Source organism: Podarcis filfolensis (genome assembly GCF_964270895.1).
Source record: "Podarcis filfolensis genome assembly, chromosome: 12".
In the NCBI taxonomy this organism is placed as follows: domain Eukaryota; kingdom Metazoa; phylum Chordata; class Lepidosauria; order Squamata; family Lacertidae; genus Podarcis; species Podarcis filfolensis.
The window spans coordinates 49319105-49339170 of record NC_139614.1 but is presented as its reverse complement, the minus strand read 5'-3'; the positions used below and the strand labels follow the sequence as shown (position 1 = coordinate 49339170).

General features: G+C 44.5%; 1 protein-coding gene and 1 long non-coding RNA gene across 8 annotated transcripts in view; one reads left to right on the top strand and one right to left on the bottom strand.

Moving 5' to 3' along the window:
* LOC310746308 overlaps positions 1-13041 on the bottom strand; it is a 35841-nt gene extending 22800 nt beyond the window's left edge. Inside the window, exons 1-3 of one of the 2 annotated variants that reach the window (XR_014540608.1) lie at positions 12890-13041; positions 10235-10428; positions 9481-9647 (exon numbers count right to left, since the gene is read on the bottom strand). This is a non-coding gene — a long non-coding RNA (uncharacterized lncRNA). Of the gene's footprint in view, positions 1-9480; positions 9648-10234; positions 10429-11991; positions 12096-12889 lie in introns of those variants that run through there. The other variant, XR_014540609.1, reaches the window with a different exon arrangement.
* Positions 11118-20066, top strand: part of LOC310745924 (sodium channel protein type 5 subunit alpha-like) — a 42484-nt gene continuing 33535 nt past the window's right edge. For 3 of the 6 annotated variants that reach the window (XM_083579219.1, XM_083579220.1, XM_083579215.1), the window contains exons 1-2: positions 12258-12328; positions 14489-14580. In XM_083579219.1, coding sequence (XP_083435345.1) covers positions 14511-14580 — 70 coding nt within the window. In that variant the 5' untranslated portion in view covers positions 12258-12328; positions 14489-14510. Of the gene's footprint in view, positions 11289-12257; positions 12329-12388; positions 12419-13875; positions 13946-14488; positions 14581-20066 lie in introns of those variants that run through there. The other 3 variants (XM_083579216.1, XM_083579217.1, XM_083579218.1) reach the window with 3 other exon arrangements.

The following is a 20066-nucleotide window of genomic DNA, read 5'->3' as shown; positions in this document are numbered from 1 at the left end:
CACCAAACTGAATAGTATTATCTGTAAAACTGGCTAACTCATGGGTGAACTCTCAACTCCAAATTGTTTAGGAATATGTTTTATATCACCACGCCTCATATAAAAACTGTTGCTTCTCTCCACTGTGAACATTGTCTGTTTAACCACATTTTCTGCTTCAAGCTTTGTAACCAGTTATTGATCCCTAAGAGAAGAGGATCTCTTATGCTATGACTGTTAAATCTTCTTAAGAATTTTTGCGAGGGATTTTTAATTTATTTTTTACATTTCCCTCCCCAAAATCAAAGTGTATACTGTCTGTTGGAGCACACATAGAATTCTAGGTTGATGAGGCAGGATTTCCTTTTCATTTACTTAAAAAACAAACGGGAAGGAGACTATACCAGCAGAACACATAACCAGCAGAATGAAACAGCAATGCAGTTGTTTGCCGATGCCCCACTGATCCTTTTTGGCAAGGATTTAATTAACACATTTTTGATACGTGTTATGAGCAGTGGCACATGAGACAGCCTGGCAATGGCGGCGCTGAGTTTATCTGGAAAGGTATGGTGTCAGGTGAGATGGTGGCATAGGAGCTCTGGGCTGGTGGCCCCCAGGTCACCACTACCAGCCCTGCCCACCCCCTCCCAAAGGCACTGCTGGTTACAATGCTTCCTTTTGCTTTGAGATAATGCACAATTGGCTGTGAACCTTGGATATACTGTTTGAGCACAATGGCTTAACCAGGGCTTTTGTAAATGAGAATGTTGGCGAGAAATATAAATTTGATAAAGAGGTGTCTATAGCCAAAAGTAATAATACCAGAAAAGCCATTAATCTTACAGCAAAGAAGAAATAAGAATAAGGCATCAACGTTCACGATTGGTTTCCCGAATGACAATGAGACATTCCTAAATTTCAGCATCTAATGCCTTCTGGGTCAAATTCAGCCGGCAGATGGTACCAAGTCCAACAACTGTTAACTTATGTTCCCTCTTCTCTTTGACCTTTTACACGAATCAGGCAGCAAGAGAGGGGCAAAGGAATTATAGGTGTAAAATGTACTAGCTGAAGGGCATTGCCAGCACCATGAGAATTTGAGTTTGGGGTTCTTGGCTTATCAGTCCTAACAGCTTCTTCGTAACGTTCTTTATCAGCAAGCTAGTTGTGAAACAATGTGCAACTGCCACATGAATGATAGAACAAGAATTGTTCAAATGTCAACTGCTGAAAGTCGAGTAAGCTAGAGATGATGGTAGATCAGCTGTTCCATGCCATGTTATCACATATTTTTTAGACAACTTTGTTCTGATCTCTGGTTTATTCTCCTGAGCTGCCCAATAATTCATTAGTAAATATTCTAAACATTCCACTTTAGAATCCGAAAGTCCCGAACAGCCACACAATTTCATCTTCTGTGTCTATGGTTCACTTTAGAGGATGACAAATGCTTAGCCTGCGATGGGTTTTCAGAGGGAAAAGCTCTTAGAAGAGGCTGGCGGAGGAGATGATTGCTTCGTAATTTAGCGTCAGGTTTCCCGGAAGGTTTCCGTGCTGGTGGTGGCTCTTGGAGATGGCAATCTAATTTCGTTATGGTGAATCAGCATGGAATAAGCAATTGCATTTGTATTTCATCCTTCCTTCCTCCAAGAAGTACTACAGAGTGGGTTTCCCTACAGCACAGGTGGGGAGCCTGTGGCCCTTCAGATGCTGCTGAACTCTCCTGTCATCCCTCACCATGGGGCAGGCTGACTGTGGCTTATGGGAGTTGGAGTCCAACACCATCTGGAGGGCCTACCAGAATTCTTTGGGCCTTGCTCAGAAGCAATTCAATTAAAGTGATTGATAAGGCTATGGGATGATGTTCCAGAAGACATTCCATACCATACTTCCCTTCTAACTTGTCAAAACACTATGAAACGTTTTGGAGGCTATTTGATTTTATGGTTTGGCTTTCGAATAAGATAATGCTGATGCTCACTGTTATTTTTCTGGCTTGTTGGGAGCATATGGTTTTAAGAGTGTAAATAGAGATAGGCAACTCAGTCTATTTCTGGTCCATGTTATTTTTGCATGTGTTCATGAATAAGTATGTTCCACCCCAGTTCTACATTAATTTGTGATAAAAAAAATCTTCACGAAAATTCATTTATAAAAACACATTTTAAAATGATTTTCTCCCAAAATATGCATTTTTGAACATTATATCTTTTGAGTTGAGAACTAGTTTAGGACATTCAGGAAGTATGAAAGCCGGTGGATAATTGAGTTCTGAGCTGCACATAAGTTTGGGAGGTGCAGACTGAGAACATACCTATCAAGAAAACCTGGTTTCTGCACCCTGCATAAATTAGGTATGGCAAGAATGACTGCTGATGTGTGCTTTTTTAGTGTAAACTCCATTGTCTTCCATATTTAAAATACTCCCGCAACTGCAATAACTCTTACATGGAACCACCTCTTTCATCCTGAAAACCCACCCATTGTTTGCAAACTTTATCCTTTAATTCCTTCAGTTCTCAACTTCAACCAAAACAAAGTTTTTTAAACTGTATTGCTCACTCATAATCCTTGCCACTTCCATTCCATTCCTCCTCCTGCTGCTTTCACCTACTTCCTTTGCATTTCCATGTTGCACCCTCTCCCATTATCTAAATATAGCCAGATAAAATTATTTTTTTAGTTACTGTAATAGTAAACCCCAGCACACCTCACAGAACTCTGTATGCATGGGGTCCCTGCTGTCCCAGGGAACTGCACACCCTTCTCTCCCTTCCTCTACTTTTGGTTCTGAGCAGGTAGGTGCTCATCAGCACTGACAGGGGTTGGAAGGGAGCTATGGTAGGAGATAGGAAATATGGAAGAGAGTGCCCAGACTGAGGTTGGCAAGAAACTTCACAAGTGAAACAGCCCTTCAATGGACAGAGAAGATTGAGTGCCATCTCAAGACAATTAAACAATTGTATTAACATTAAGGCAGCAAGAAGTGCTTAACTGTATGGATTAAACCACTCAGATTTCACATGGGGTAGAGCGAAAACAACAGTGTCCAAAAATTGAAAATCTAGCGAGTTTCCCCATTTTGCTACTCAAAAATTGTGCAGAATTTGTATCTTGTAAATGAGGTTTTACTGCAATGTTTCATGTACAAGTGCTTTTAGCCTTATGGACTTTTTCTTGATTATTTTGGCAGGCATGAAACATTAAGTCTCTGAGCTGCCAAATACTGTCAAATAATAAATCCCACTGTATACAGACTATCTAATGCTGTCAGACGCTAAATGCCGCTGCACGTGAGTTATTAACTGCTGTCAAATAATGTATAGGATTACAACCCACTATCAATTACTGTCAGACATGAAATAAGGAACTGAAATACAACAGAAGATCCAATGTAGATATCAACTACTTGGAGCATATGCAGCAAATGTTCAATCTCTCGGAGGATATCTAGAAAATATTTAACATAGCAAAAATGTCGGGGAGTGAATTTATATCATGTCAAAAAACACGATCATCGTGTTTTGTGCTGAATCCAGGTGCCCCAGTCTAAAGATTTAAGGGGAACAGTACCTTCAGAGCACTTCCTTCCACTTGTCAACAAATCACTAAATTCATTTTTAAATTGTATTGAAATTATGTTATAATTTTTTTTATACTGTATTTTATTTTTGTGAGCCTCACAGAGAACCTCTGTTATTGGGTGGCTGCATAAATGAAGCAAGTAAATTAATAAATTATTGGTGAGGTTTGGGAAGAGATCCTGAAACATGAAAACGCAGGAAGCTGGAACAGATCTTTAGCCCAGCATCGTCTTCCCATTAGTGGCCATGAAACTGGCAGGCCTCACCTGGTGTTGAGTTGCTTCCCAAGAACTACATCTTTCTTTAAAGGCACAGTGCTGATGAACATGGAAGTACCATAGAACTATGAGGCTTAGTAGACCTCTCCTCCTCCATGACATTCTAACTTCCTCTTTCAAGTAATTTAAGCGACTAGCCATTACCACATCATGCAACAGCAAACTGATTATGTGATGCATTAAGAAGCACTTCCTTTTATTTGCCAAGAATTACCTACTAGTCAGTTTCAATGGATGATCCCTTCCACCCTACGTTCTAGTATTATTGGATAGGGCATGTGTATCCACATCCTCCGGAAAGCTGCCCAGAAGGAAAAGATGGTTCCCCACTTCTCCTGTGGCGTACAGAGAGAATTCCGTCTCCTAGACCCTCTTGTATATTTAGCAGAGAATATTATGTGTGTCGTGGGATGCGGGTGGCGCTGTGGGTTAAACCACAGAGCCTAGGACTTGCCAATCAGAAGGTCGGCGGTTCGAATCCCCGCGACGGGGTGAGCTCCTGTTGCTCGTCCCTGCTCTTGCCAACCTAGCAGTTCGAAAGCACATCAAAGTGCAAGCAGATAAATAGGTACCGCTCCGACGGGGAGGTAAATGGCGTTTCCGTGCGCTGCTCTGGTTCGCCAGAAGCCGCTTAGTCATGCTGGCCACATGACCCGGAAGCTGTATGCCGGCTCCCTCGGCCAATAAAGCGAGATGAGCGCCGCAACCCCAGAGTCGGCCACGACTGGACCTAGTGGTCAGGGGTCCCTTTACCTTTACCTCTTATGTGTGTAGAAACCTATTTCCCTCATCTCTAACAGCAGGATCAAGGACCAAATGCTTCCTATTTTTTAAATAGGCATTCATTGACTTCTTCCCCCACTTGACTAGAAGCTATCATTGTCTCCATTACTTTTTCAGACCAAGGGCCACATTTCCATCTGAGCAACCTTCCATGCCAGTGGTAGTTGTGGCGGCTGGGGGGGGGGGAGGGATAACACCCAGCCACATTTATTGTGTAGCAGTATTTGCAGTTCAAGTACTTCTAGGGAGTACCTGATCTCAGACAAATCCACCACAGGAAAGATGCATCCTGGTTACTATGAAAAAAAGAAGGGCAAACTATGGAGATTCCAATGACTAGAAGATGAGAAAACAGAAGCTTTTTAGAGTCACAGAGAGATTCCTATCACTTGGTGTCTAAACAACTCATCTGTCAATCACAGCTTCACTCATTGGCTAAAACACTTAAAGATGGATCATCTCACAGACATCTGCACATTTTGCTTCATAGCTTCCTTTGTAGGAGAGCTAAAGGCATACTTAAAACACACACACACACACACACACACACACACACACACACACACACAAGACTGAGAGTCTGGGCCTCTGCTGGCAGTGGGCCTGGTACATTAGTACCCCCTGTATCTACCTCTCAGTGGTCCTGCTTGGCATAAAATGAAAAATTCCCCAGATAACTTAAATAGCAGCCCTGCTCTCCCTGTATAGCCTTTGAGTGCATATGGTCACTTGGCTGAAATGAGATGCTCTTCCACACATCCCGTAGGTGATTCTAGCAGCTTTTAAGTCATCCAGCACTTAAAAGCTGGATGTGTAGCGGCTACTCATGCTCTGCAAGAGATTACGCTACACACATCCTCTTGAGATCAGCACAGCTATTGGTTCCTTCCATGGGAAGTTAAAAAGGCTCCCATTCCAGGTAACACCCCCAGGTATGCTGGGGAAGGGTAAGAGCTCTTTAAGCTGTAAACCTGGTCACATAATAATGACTAGGACTGGCATTATACACAACCCTACATCACTTCGCAGCACTGGGCATGAGGCTGTAAGTCTGCTAAATATTTTGGAAAGTTGTTTGTTCGCTATATATTTGGACATTGCTGAAGATATCGTAACCTAATTTTACATTATGGTTCCTGAGATACAGTTGGATACAGTTTGGATACAGCTGGATACCATTTTGATACAGTTGGATACCATTTTAAATTAAGATGGTGGATGGAAACTTTCAAAACTGCCCTGGTTATTTGGTTTCTTAGAAATCCCGAGTAATGCTGGGTACTAGGCTCCTAGTGTATGTTATAATAGTGTATAACATGTTGCCTGACAGGGCTCTTTGCATTAGACAAAAATGCACACTAAGGTTCTCAGGGTGCTAAATTCTGCATCCAGTATTAAATGTCTAGTTCCGTGTGGCAACTGGGAGGATTCTCAGGGCAAAATGACATAGTTGTGCATATGGTTAGGTTTTCAAAACCAAATTGTGACCCTTTTATGCTGGGCATGCTTTGACAGAAGCACCGCAGCTGCTAACAAGCTACTATTGGGCAGGTGCCTGCAACATTTGGCAAAGGGTGCAGAGCAGCAATTATACTATTCCCTCTGTGCTCTGCGGAGGAGTGCTATCAATCCATACATAATTCAGACTAGCTTTCCTTTGCCCCACTATCATTTGTCTCGAACAATGCGAACTGCAGTAAATCTCAACAGATTTCCTTGGTGGTTGTATTTGGAATCAGGGCTGATGTAATATGCACTTGAAGAAATATCAAAACAATGTGCCAAGGAAACCCAAATTTTGCATCCAGAGAACAACATCTCTAGGAAACTGTAGTCATTTTTTCTTTCTTTTTTTTTTTGACGGTGTGTGCAATTATTTCCCAAACTTCCACAATTCTTTGCCTTTTTGTTTCCTGACTGATAGTTGCTTTGATACCATTTTTAATTGGTCTATATCTTAGGAACTTTATTCCTAGCCAATCCGAAATCCCATAGTGAACATGATGTCATGGTTAGCTTTTAATCCATGACAAAGTCAGTCAAGAATGAGGGCAATCTTCTTCGATCAGTATACAGTAATCCTGGGATTCAGAAGTATACTGCTTCTAAAGAGGGAAATCTCATTGAGAGCTCTTGATAGAACTACAATGACTTTGTTTAGCCACTTTTTAAAGCTATCTAAGTCACTGAATATCACTTTTGGCAGTGTGTTCAGTGGGACTTATTTGCACCTAAGTGTGCACAGTGGTTGCACCATTAATTATCCGTTGTGTGGAGAAGTACTTAACTTTATCCGTTCTGAATCTGTGCAGTTGAGGCTGCATCATATGCAACTGAGTCATTGTCCTTTACTGAGATCAATGGAGATCTTCCAAGAATACCTCTGGGGTATGAAAGTTAATTTGTGTGGCCATTTCTTTCTTTCTGACCATTTTACACTTTACGGGAATTGTCTATAGTCCGGATAATATTCGAGGCTTCCCCTTTCTGCAATGAAAAGTTTCCTTTGTTTTATTAAATTGTAAGCGGATGTGCACTTAACGAGAAACGAGTTGCCACATTAGCAACACTAAACCACTTTTTATGACTTTAAGATTTCAGTTGGTGTCCTTATCTAGTCATCTCCTACTTTGCTCTGCTGTTCAGAAAGTGTTTCCCAACCGTGTGGCCAAACACAGATATAGCTCCACAGTGAATTTTGCAACGAGGAGTAAGTTCTGCTTATGAGAAGAATGCAAAAATGGCTGACTTGATGTTGCTGGGAGCTAACAACTTCCGCCGCTTCACTCCCGAATCCTTGGTTGCCATTGAGAAACGCATTGCGGCCAAGAAAGCATGCGGAGACCCACCCCCTGCAGAGAAGCCACGCCCTCAGCTTGACCTACAGGTATTCCAGAAGCTGCCTGCCTTGTATGGAAACCCTCCTCTGGAGCTCATTGGAGAACCTCTTGAGGATCTTGACCCCTACTATCATGATCATAAGGTGAAGAAATGTTTTGTGGCCCATAGGCTTTGGTAATATAATGAGAGGGGGGGTGGGAACTGCATTATTGATTGGATTTATTTGAAAGAAACAAGGTGATCGTAGGAAGGTGGAGAGTTGTGTGCCTTTTAAATAATTCTAATAGGGCTTCATTAACATTGCAGATTTCCTTCTGACAGTGTATTCTCCTTGATTTCTAGTGTAGCGTTGAGCAGACTTTAGCCTTAGCTGATAACTACAATCCTGGAGAGAGACTGAGAAGAACCCACTATTGGCTGACAGGACTGTAATATCACAATTCAGCTTCTCCAGTTAGCGCTGATCAATCTACAGTTATTCTACTAGGTTTTCATTCTCTTTCCTGTGCTTTTGACAGTTGCACCCTGTCATTTTTATATGTTGTAAGCCGGTTTGAACTTTGGAAAGATGGCATACAAATAAATGATTGATTGTCACATATCAGCCCCTAGAATCCTGCTAGCCCTTTAAGGTGAGCAAGTTAGGAAGACAGAGGAACCTGTTCCTCCAGCAGCTTTCACAGTCTCTCTCCTGCCTTTCATGAACACTCCTGATAACTTTTTTGTAGCCTACTTTTTTTAAAAAAACCTCCCAAATTCATTCCCCTTAATTGGTATACTTAGGGACGGAGCACATCATGTGATATTAGCATTAACTGACATAGAACAATGTTTCCAGTTAATGTATTTCCACCCACAGACATTTATGGTGTTGAACAAAGGGAAAGCCATCTTCCGATTTACAGCCACACGTGCTTTGTACATCTTTAGCCCTTTTCATCCAATCAGACGAATGGTAATTAAGCTTTTGGTACATTCATATCCTTTACGTGAAGAAGAAGTGCAAGAGCAACAGACCTCTCCTGTTCATTGTTCCTCAGCAAGTGCAATTCAGAGTATGCTGTCTCTGACCAGGAAACATCCATTTATCTCTCATGGCTACTGGCTATTCATGAACCAATCCTCCATTCATTCATTTATCTATTTTATAGTCTTCTGATCCAGAGGCCATCTGCATATCACATGGCAATGGATCCCATTATGGTAGGGTTAACCAACAAGATGGCCTCCAGATGTTTTGGACTTCAGGTCCCATCCGTCTCAGACAGCATGGCTAATGATCAAGATTGATGGGTACTGTAGTCCAACAACATCTGGAGAGCATAACATTGGCTAATCCTGCATTAAGTTGATGGTGGTTTTTGGTGTATGTGTGTAAAGAATCCCTCTTTGTTATTTTTGTTGTTCAGGACAAATGTGCATCTAACCAATTTCACTGGGTGGCCTTGAGTTCCAGTATTGAGAGAAATATCTTCTCTCCCAATGTCACACTGCTGCCATTCAGTCAAATTCTGTTGTAATTCAGGAAGAGATATGAGGTGTATCCACACCTGGAACACAACTCCTTGTAAGGCAGTCTTCTCTAGGATGGTACCCTCCAGATTCTTCAGACCAGTGTTTCCCAAGCTTGGGTCTCCAGCTGTTTTTGGACTACAACTCCCATCATCCCTAACTAGCAAGACCAGTGGTCAGGGATGATGGGAATTGTAGTCCAAAAGCAGCTGGAGACCCAACATTGGGAAACACTGCTTTAGACTACAACTTCAATAATCCCCAGGGCCTTGGCTATGCTGGTGGGGCTGATAAAAACATCTGGATGGTACCATGTTGTGGAAGGCTGTCATAGGGTGTGTGAAAAGTTGTGCTACTTCTACAAACCTAATATTTTTATGGGGATAATATTAGCAGTTTGTGGATGCTCAACATCACACCCACATTTGAAGCTGAGAATCCGCAGCAAATGCTAGTGTAAAGTTTTTCAATTGTCATTTTCCTTAACTCCTGTTACTTACATTGTTCACTATGTTTATTATGGTCACTATTTTCACCAATTGTGTCTTCATGGCTCTTGCGGACGTGCAGTCAAATAGCAGCGAGACTTCCTCCACGAAGTATGTTGAGTAAGTAACTTTGGTGATATCGTTCCTTCTATTTCTACTCCATTCTCCTAATACAGGACCTAAAAATGCAGAACACACTTTGGAAAAATGTGTCTTATGCAAGGATTAATTCATATGCTCCTCGTTTGAGTTTATTTCAAGCTTGGATGCCTTTATCTGGGGACTATTACACACCGCTAGGGATGCCAGAGAATGCTGAAGAAAATGGAAACAGGAGCAGAAATGGCTAATGTTCACTTATTCAATGCAGTGAATATGGTCAGTATTGAGTGCTGTTGCTGTTTTCAGTCCACAAACAATATGTAATGGAAAAGCAACTTCAACACTGATTTTAAATTCATAATCTAAAATCCAACAAAGTAATATTCAGAATGCCCTCTGACCAAGCTGCTATCACTTTTTTTTGCAGCAAATTGGTTTACTCTTAGTATGCCTTTGTTAAGGTCAACCCACAGCCTTTTCCTCTACTTAAAAAAAAAAGAGTTATTACAGTTTATTAGTCCCTTATGATGCCTCGAGACAGAAAAGGACCAAATGTCACATGAATACTCACTTTCCATTACTCTATGGGGAGTTGGCAAATCGGCATACATTTAAAACTGAAAACATTGGGGTAAGCCAGAGGAATATATCTTATGATTGTTACCTTACTTTCTGTGTTGACCTTGTTTCCCTGTATACTTTCACTCCCCAGATATACTTTCACGGCCATTTATTCCTTCGAATGTCTAATCAAGATATTGGCAAGAGGCTTTTGCTTGAATGAATTCACCTTCCTTCGAGACCCATGGAACTGGCTGGATTTCAGTGTTATCGTGATGGCGTAAGCATCAGTGTTTGCTGCAATTAAATAATTTCCTTTTAAGAAATTGGACAGTGGTGGCTAAAAGGGACATTTAAAAACAACAACATAGCATGCACTTATTCCCCTTCCATGTTTAGAATACTTACTATATTTTTCCATGTATAAGACTGTATTTCCCCCCAAATTTTTTAAGTTTAAAATTGGAGGTCGTCTTATACACGCAATGTTGCAATTAATTACTTCTTAATTTTGGGATAAAAAAATAGGGGTCGTCTTATACATGGGGGCATCTTATACATGGAAAAATGCTAGTCTTGACTCTGATCTCTGAGCCTAAAAGAAGTTTGAATTAATTTCTGGGTAAAAAGCACATACAAAAGCTATTAGAGGAAGGAGAGACAGCTCTTATCGAGGCAGCTGCCATTCATATCATCACGAAATGCTTTCTAGTCCTTTAGATTTCGCTCATAATGATTTTGTTGCGCTACTGTAAAACTTGGGATTCCCCCCAAATGCTCAAATAGTTATTCATCAGCTTCTCCAGCCTAATATTTTTGCAGGCATTAGGACCAGAGATTGGCTTTCTCAGGAAGTTGAATTCTGTTCCCCATTACTACATTCTGCACTCTCTGTATATTATGCCCGATCCTTCTCCATGCAGCTCCGGTACTAAAAGGCCAGTGCTTTGAGAGCCTTGTCTGCAGGCAGCACTAACACACCATTAATTGCAAATGGCTCCTAATAGAGGATTGCAGGTCCCTGGAGGAAGTGTGTGTCTCGCTTCCATCCTGTTTGGGACTCAGCAGGCAGAGAGCTGATCCAACCCCCTGGTCCACTCTCCTCTGAAGATAAGATACTTCTTCGCTGAGGGTTTTTGACTCCCATGTCGCTTGAGGTGTTAGTGTAGCCTTATGAGGCTTTGCCCTCGGGTGGGAAAAAGTATTGCACCCGGGAAAGGGAGTGGGAGTCAAACAGACACTCAAGGAATAGTTTCAGAGAAAAAGCTTTATTTCTACCATCCATGAACTGGTAGAAGGAACAAGTGTGTGATAACTCACAAACCAGCACGAGTTCACAGCCATTTGCACAGAGCATATATTCCCCTTCCAGTTCCCTCCCCTTTCCCCTCCTCTTCAAGAGTCCTGCCCCATGAGTTCCCCTGAGCATGAACAGAAAGCTCCTGTCTTGGGACTCTTTTGGACTCTTCCCAGGAAAGGGGGTGAGAAGCCAAGGGGGTCGAGGAGCCTTGTGGTTCAGCATGTCCAAGATGTTGCAACTGAATGAGATAAAAGTCAGTTCTCAGGCTTGCTCTGACAGCGCCTATTCATTAGCTTTTTGGAGCTCTCTCGTACTGATAAAAGTAACATTTTGCCTATGCACAGCATCTTGTGAGAATCCACAGAAAAGCTGTAGCTGTGGATTTTTAGGAGAGAGAAAGGGAATTTTGGACAGTTTTGGGGCCCGGGGTGATTATTGGGGGGGTGACTTCGGGCCTAGGTGGGGTCACCTGTCCTCACCTCCTTCATTAGAACTAGTCGTTCTACTACATATTTTGCAATGGTTGTCCCCAAAATGTGTGGTAAAATTACCCTCCTCACCATTGCCTTGCTGAGGTGGTGCAAGTGATCACCCTGCAGTAGGGGATTGGCGAATCTGTCAATTTTAGCTTCTCTCAAAATGCCAGGATATTGGTAACTTTCCCCATATGGAACAATATGGAACCATATTGTAGTTTAAGCCCAGAAACTCTGCTGAGGGGAATAAAAGGGAGCACGAGCAATTTACAGGCCTCAGCAAAATCTGCTCATAGTCCCTCAGCCTGAGGTAAAGTTCTGAGCCTGACTAATACCTAGACGGAGCCATGATTGGCCAGGAAGTGCCCAGAAAGCTTTGGAAAGAGATGTGAAAGTAGCAGTATTCCTTTATAAATCTGAGGTAAAAGGCCACCATCTGAGCCTAATACCTAAAATAGAAGACTGCCCAGGAAATGTTCCAAGCTCTTGAGAGGAACGCTGAGGTGGAAAAGTAAAAAATACAGTGATGCCTCGCAAGACGAAAAGAATCCGTTCCGCGAGTCTCTTCGTCTTGCGGTTTTTTCGTCTTGCGAAGCAAGCCCATTAGCGGCTTAGCGGATTAGCGCTATTAGCGGCTTAGCGGGTTTAGCGGATCAGCTGATAAGCGGCTTAGCGGCTTAGCGGATCAGCTGATAAGCGGCTTAGCGGCTTGGGAAAAAGGGGGGGGGGAGAAAAAAAAACCCGGAGGAACTCGCAAGACATTTTCGTCTTGCGAAACAAGCCCATAGGAAATTCATTTTGCGAAGCACCTCCAAAACGGAAAACCCCTTCGTCTAGCGGGTTTTCCGTCTTGCGAGGCATTCGTCTTGCGGGGCACCACTGTACATCAGTAAAATAGTCGCATGTCACTTGAATACACCAAGATAAAGGCCATGGATAGGCCTGAAGGAAAACCAAAGTTCTGGTCTTGACTAATACATACATGGAAGATTGCCTAGATGTCTTATTTTGAAGGAAGGGGTGGCCGTGGGGAGAGAGAAATATGAAACAAAAACAAAATCAGGCCCCAAAGGCTACCTCCTGCTGCAGGCCTCAGCCTGAAGTAAGAGCCCCTCAAAAAAAGGCTCATGTAATGATTACAGTGGTACCTTGGTTTGCATACGCTTTGGATTACAAAAACATCAAACCCGGAAGTGCGTATCCTGGTTTGCAACCTTTTTGTTTTGGATTACAACCCATTTTTTTGGGATTATGAACAATTTTTTGGGGGGAGGCCCCACTGGCGAAAGCGCGCCTTGGGTTACAACCTGTTTTGGTTTACAAACAAACCTCCGGAACGGATTATGGTTGTAAACCAAGGTAACTGCAGTATTTATAATAATTTATAATAATAATTTATTATTTATACCCTGCCCATCTGGCTGGGCTTCCCAGTTTGTATTTACAAACATTTAGCAGAAATGAAACTAGCCCTGGCTAGGCCGAGTCAAATCTTTCCTACCACCCTTCTCACTATATTTGCACCTCCAAACTGATTGTTGCTAATTAACATTAATTTTAAATTAAAATGGATTTTAAATTTAAATACTAATTTTAAATTAAAATAAATTAATGTAATATAATATATATTGTTGCATATACAACAAAGGTCCTTCCGGATCTTTGTTGCATATACAATGCTTTGCACGGTAGAGACACTAAGGCTGTAGACAAGCTCCTGGATTTTAATCCTGCATTGCAGGGGGTTGGACTAGATGACCCTGAGAGCTCTTTCCAACACTACAGTTCCATGATTCTAAGGGCTGTCCCTCTGTTTCTGCCAGGCCATTGGTTTTCTGGACAGTGAGAAAGAACTTAATGCCCCCCACCCCACTTGCTGATTCCATGGCTGCATCGGACTCCATGGGGTGGGGTGTCCCTGTGCCAGCTCTTTAGAGGGCATTTTAGCCCTGGGCAGGTGGCAGCGCCACTTCTGAAAGGCAGCAAATTCTACCTTCAGTGGCCATGTGATCGACTGTGACGTTCATTTACCCAGAATGTAAGGCCTCCCCAAGTTATACACCTGTAGGCCAGGGCATGGATTTGGGGGTAAATGTAAGGTGCCAATCAGCCACTGCAAACTGGAAGCCAAGCTCTGCTTCCATTCAAGAGCAGCATAGCTGTTCGTTGCCACTAAAATGCCTTTCATGGGCACAGTGAGGAGTATGTTGAGCAGAGCTGTAGTTGGGTCAAGCTAATAATAATAATAATAATAATAATAATAATAATAATAATAATAATAATAATAATTTATTTATACCCTGCCCATTTGGCTGGGCTTCCCCAGCCACTCTGGGTGGCTTCCAACAAAATATTAAAATACAGTAATGCAGCAAACATTAAAAGCTTCCCTAAACAGGGCTGCCTTCAGAAGTCTTTTAAAAGTCTGGTAGTTGTTGTTCTGTTTGACATCTGGTGGGAGGGCGTTCCACAGGGCGGATGCCACTACTGAGAAGGCTGGTTAGGGGACCAGTGTTGCTGCTGTAACCCCTCCCCCAAGTTTGTATTTTTTAAAAACTTATTTCACATTTTGATTTTACAGACTTTTGGGAGAGTTTATTGATATGGGTGGTGTTTCCGTCCTTCGGATGTTCCGGGTGCTGAGAGCTTTAAAAACCGTTTCCATTATCCCAGGTATGAAAAATCTCTGAATTATTTCTGACAGCAATCAGGCTGCATTTGCCCTTGCAAAGTTCAAATCTATATGTCAATGGCACATCAGATGCATATATTTCAATGGTATTCATTTATCAGAGACAATCGTGTTGTAGCTGTTCCTTTGGGCGGCACATAGAGGAAGGCTTGCTAGCTTTTTGCCTGGATGAGTTGCTATAGCTGTCATTTTCCAGGCTTGAGCCCCATGCCCAGTTCTCTAGAAGTGAATCTCTAGGTTAGGAATGATGCATCTTAAGGCTCGTGCATATGCATCAATGCACCTAGATGCATTTTTGTTATTGTAATGCATTTCAAATTGCTTTTAATGTTGTGTTTTAAATGGTTGTAACCTGCCCTGGGACCTAAGGGTGAAGGATGACTAAATATTATATTATAACAATATAATAATCTTGTAATGCACCCTGTGACCTCTTGGTGATGGGCAGGTAATAAATGTTGGGCGTGTTGTGTATTGAGTCAAAGGATTTTATATCTGTATTATTGTTGTCTGTATTTGCATTAGGGTAAAGTAACTGCCTTTTGGTTCCAGAGGGTACAGCTACTATTGGTTCATTTAAGCTGCTGTATTTGGATCCTCTGTCTTATTGGTTTCCTCCAAAAGGCAGGACTGTGATTGCCTGATATTGTTCCCTCCAAAATGTATCCTTTCTAGCTAGTTCCCTGTCCCTATAAATGTAGCTCTCCCCTCCTCAGTTCTCAGTCTTGTTTGCTGTAATAAAGAAGCGTTACTACAGAACTGTCTCCAGCATATTATGTCAAGAGAGCTGAAATCACAAACCCCACGTCACAACAACTGGCGACGAAGGTGGGATCCGGAATGCTGAGGAGCGGTTAAACGCAGCCCTGCCTCAGAGTCCGGATTGTAGCTAAGAACAAGACTCACTGGCCGGCTGAGAAGACGACCCTGCCCACAGGACAATGGAGAGTCCAAGGGTATTGGAGCCCTTCCAGCCATCAGAGCCCCACACGTGGGAAGACTACGTCGAACGCTTCGAGTTCTTCGCAGTGGCTCAAGGGATCACCGATGCCAGCAAAAGAAGGGCCACATTCCTGAGCTACTGTGGGCCTGAGACCTTCAAGCTGGCCAAGGCATTGCTTGCTCCAGCGAAGCTAAGTGAGACACCTCTCAAAGATATTCTTGCCTGCCTGACAAGCCATTTGGCGCCTACTGAGACCAAGATGGCCCGGCGGTTGGAGTTTCATAAGAGGCAGCAGCGTGCTGGGGAGTCTGTATCTGCATTCCTAGCTGAACTGCGGAAGCTCGCTCAGCACTGCGACTTCCAATGTCTGGAAGAGACTCTCCTGGATCGGTTTATCGGTGGTCTGAGCAGCAAGAAAGCCAGAAGACGCATTGTGGCTAAAGAAGAGGTTACCCTTGCTTCAGCCTTGAAGGAGGCCGCTGCCACGGAGAATTATGAAAGAGAGGAGCTTGATGCCAGTCGCAAGGCCCCTAAGATAGAAGTTGCGCATGCCATGGACGAGCTAGAGGCTACTCCGAGCCAAAGCCCAGTCCGTGGGGTTGAGTCAGTGCGTCAGGCCTGCACAGTGCACAAAGATCACCGAGGCAGGTGCCCTGGTTGTGGCGGAAACCATGAGCGGAAGAGTTGTCGTTTCCGGGATGCTATGTGCCGGACGTGCGGGAAGACAGGTCACATCGCCAGGGTCTGTAGATCGGCGGCGCTGGGAGCGACAGGAGCAACTAGACTGGAGCATCGCAGACCGTCCACGGCAAACCATGTTCTAAAGGACTGCCACTACGTAACGGAGATCAACGGGAGGGTCGTGCAGTTTCCAGCGCAAGGCAAGGCACACGTCAAGGTGAAGATTGAGGGTCAGCTGTGCGACATGGAGGTGGACTCCGGATCTGGATTCACTATCGTGTCGGACCAGACCGCGAGGACATTCTTCCCCAGGGGTAAGTTGCCCCCTCTGGAGCCCTTCCCGGCAACCTTGCAGTCATACTCAGCGGGCCGCATCCATGTCATGGGAATGTGTGCCGTGAGAGTACAGTTCCGGGACAAACAGGCGGTACTCAAACTGGTGATTGCGAAGGGCAGTCGCCCCAGTCTCCTGGGCACTGACTGGTTCCCTGCCCTGGGACTGAGTATATCAGGGCTTAATTCAATCCAAACCTGCCCTGAGATGAGCGAGGCATTATGCAAAGAATTTGCCGGTCTCTTTAATGGAAAACTGGGTTGTTATAAAGGGCCCCCAGTTGACTTCGAATTGGACCCTGGGGTGGCCCCAATCCGACTCAAACCAAGGCGAGTGCCATTTGCACTGCAACCCAAGATCGAAGCAGAGCTGGATAAATTGGTCAAGCAGGGAGTTCTCTCACCCGTGGACTCTGCTAAGTGGGAGACTCCAATTGTCACGCCCCTTAAAGCAAATGGGGAAGTCAGGATCTGTGCAGATTACAAATGTACTATCAATAAGGCACTCAGGGGAAACTCATACCCCATTCCAGTCGTATCACATCTGTTGGCTAAACTGGCTGGGGGCAAGGTGTTCGCCAAAATTGACCTGGCACAAGCTTACCAACAGCTGCCAGTAACCCCACAATCAGCGGAAGCACAGACTATTGTCACACATAAAGGGGCGTTCAGAGTTAACAGATTACAATTTGGAGTTTGTGTGGCCCCAGGGATTTTTCAAGGGCTCATGGAACGCCTGTCAAGAGGTCTGCCAGGGGTCTTGCCATTTTTTGATGACGTTTTGATTGCTGGAAAAGACCCACAGGAACTGGTTGCGCGTGTCCGTGCAGTGTTGCTCAAGTTCAAGGAGGTGGGGTTGCAACTGAAAAAGGAAAAATGCAGTTTTGGGGTGCCAACCGTGGATTTCTTGGGGTTTAAAATTGATGCATCAGGCATCCACCCCACAGATGCTAAGATTAAGGCCATCATCGAGGCACCACGACCACAGAACAAGACGCAATTGCAGTCATTCCTGGGACTTATTAACTTTTATCATTCGTTCTTACCCCACAAAGCTTCGGTAGCTGAACCATTACATCGACTGTTGCAGAAAAAGAATGTGTGGCGATGGGGGCAGGGGCAGCAGAAGGCTTTTGACTCCTTGCGAGGAATGCTGAGTAGCAGGAGCGTCCTTGCTCATTACGATGAGTCGAAGCCGCTGGTCCTGGCATGTGATGCCTCTCAATACGGCCTGGGGGCGGTGCTGAGTCATAGGGAACCGGATGGGTCGGAAAAGCCCATCTCTTTCTATTCCCGTACGTTGTCGCCCACGGAGCGCAACTATGCTCAAATTGACAAAGAGGCGCTTGCAATTGTGGCAGGAATCAAAAAGTTCCATGATTATGTGTATGGTCGCCATTTCTCCATTGAAACGGACCACAAACCACTGTTAGGGTTGTTCAACCCGAACAAACAAACGCCACAAATTCTCTCCCCCAGAATGTTGCGTTGGTCTATATTCCTGAACGGGTTCCAGTACACCTTGACCCATGTGCCGGGGAAACGGTTGTGCCACGCTGATGCGCTGAGTCGATTGCCTCTTCCTGGCGGAAGCAATGTGGATCCTGCTCCGGCGGAGGACATAATGATGCTGGAAACACTTCCGGGGGCTCCTGTAACGGCTACTGATATAGCTGAGAAAACGAGGAAAGATGCTGTTCTCTCCCGTGTGCTCACTTGGGTGGGGAGGGGGTGGCCAGGTGGTCCGCATGAAGACAAATTCAGGCCTTATGCGACAAGGCAGCACGAGTTGTCCATGCATAAGGGTTGTCTCCTGTGGGGAGATAGGGTGATCATCCCAGCACCACTGAGAAACAGGGTTCTTGAGACGCTTCACATGGGACACCCGGGAATGGTCAGGATGAAGTCGCTAGCCCGATGTTATGTGTGGTGGCCTGGAATGGACCAGAACATAGAACAATGGGTACGAACATGCAAGGCATGCGAAGAGGTGCGGCCAGAAGTGGCCAGAGCACCAGTTCACTGGTGGGAGCAGTCCAGATCTCCCTGGAGCCGGCTGCACTTAGATTTTGCTGGGCCATTCCAGGGGAAGGTCTTTTTGGTTATTGTCGATGCATATTCCAAATGGTTAGAAGTGGCGATGGTCCCTAGCATGGCATCAGCTGCCGTAATCAAGGTGTTGAGGCAGCTGTTTGCAACCCACGGGTTACCTGAGACCATTGTATCAGATAATGGGGCAGCTTTTGTATCCCAAGAATTCAGGGCATTCTTGGCTGATAACTTCATAAGAGGGGTCACATCCGCGCCCTTTCACCCATCCTCCAATGGGCAGGCTGAGCGCATGGTAAGAACAGCCAAAGAATCCATTGCGCGCTTAATGGAGGGTAACTGGTCAGCTCGCATCGCGCGAATGTTATTTTTGCAGCATGCGACGCCGTGTACTGCAACGGGCAAGTCGCCAGCTGAGCTGCTCTTGGGTAGAAGACTGGTAACGGTGCTGGATTATGTCCACCCCGATAAAATGCCAAACCGTAATTCAAGAGAAACCCCCCAGGCTGAGGCTGACACAACAAGGTATCTCGCCCCTGAAGATCTGGTCTGGGTGAGGAACTATTCACGAGGTCCACGGTGGGTGGCTGGTGTGGTCACCCGGACTAGTGGACCTGTGTCCTACTATGTGACCTTGGAAAATGGGCAAGTTTGGAAGAGACATATAGATCAGCTGAGGCGCCGGGCGCTCAGCAGGGAGGGGTCAGATAATTCATCCCTGGCTAACGACGCAGAGCTGCAAGACCAGAGTGAAAATGGCCCAGAGGTGCAGTCACCAGGGGCTTCAGCAAATGAACCAGGGTCTGCTAGTCCTCAGGAGGACGAGGTACAGGTAGGGGACCCTGCAATGTCTGGGACTCCATCTGTTCCTGACGAAACCCCTATAGCACCCCCCCTACCACAGGTAACATCCAATCCAGAACCGGCAACACCTGTTGTCAGGAGATCAAGTAGAAGTTGTAGGCCCCCACAGTACCTGAGAGATTACGTCTGCAGTGCTCACTAGGGGGGGAGGGGTGTTGTGTATTGAGTCAAAGGATTTTATATCTGTATTATTGTTGTCTGTATTTGCATTAGGGTAAAGTAACTGCCTTTTGGTTCCAGAGGGTACAGCTACTATTGGTTCATTTAAGCTGCTGTATTTGGATCCTCTGTCTTATTGGTTTCCTCCAAAAGGCAGGACTGTGATTGCCTGATATTGTTCCCTCCAAAATGTATCCTTTCTAGCTAGTTCCCTGTCCCTATAAATGTAGCTCTCCCCTCCTCAGTTCTCAGTCTTGTTTGCTGTAATAAAGAAGCGTTACTACAGAACTGTCTCCAGCATATTATGTCAAGAGAGCTGAAATCACAAACCCCACGTCACAACAGGGCATGCACAGTCATTTTACATGCTGCACCTGCCAATGTTTATTTTGAACTGTTCATATATTAAAAGAATAGTGTTTCCCTAGAATATCAATA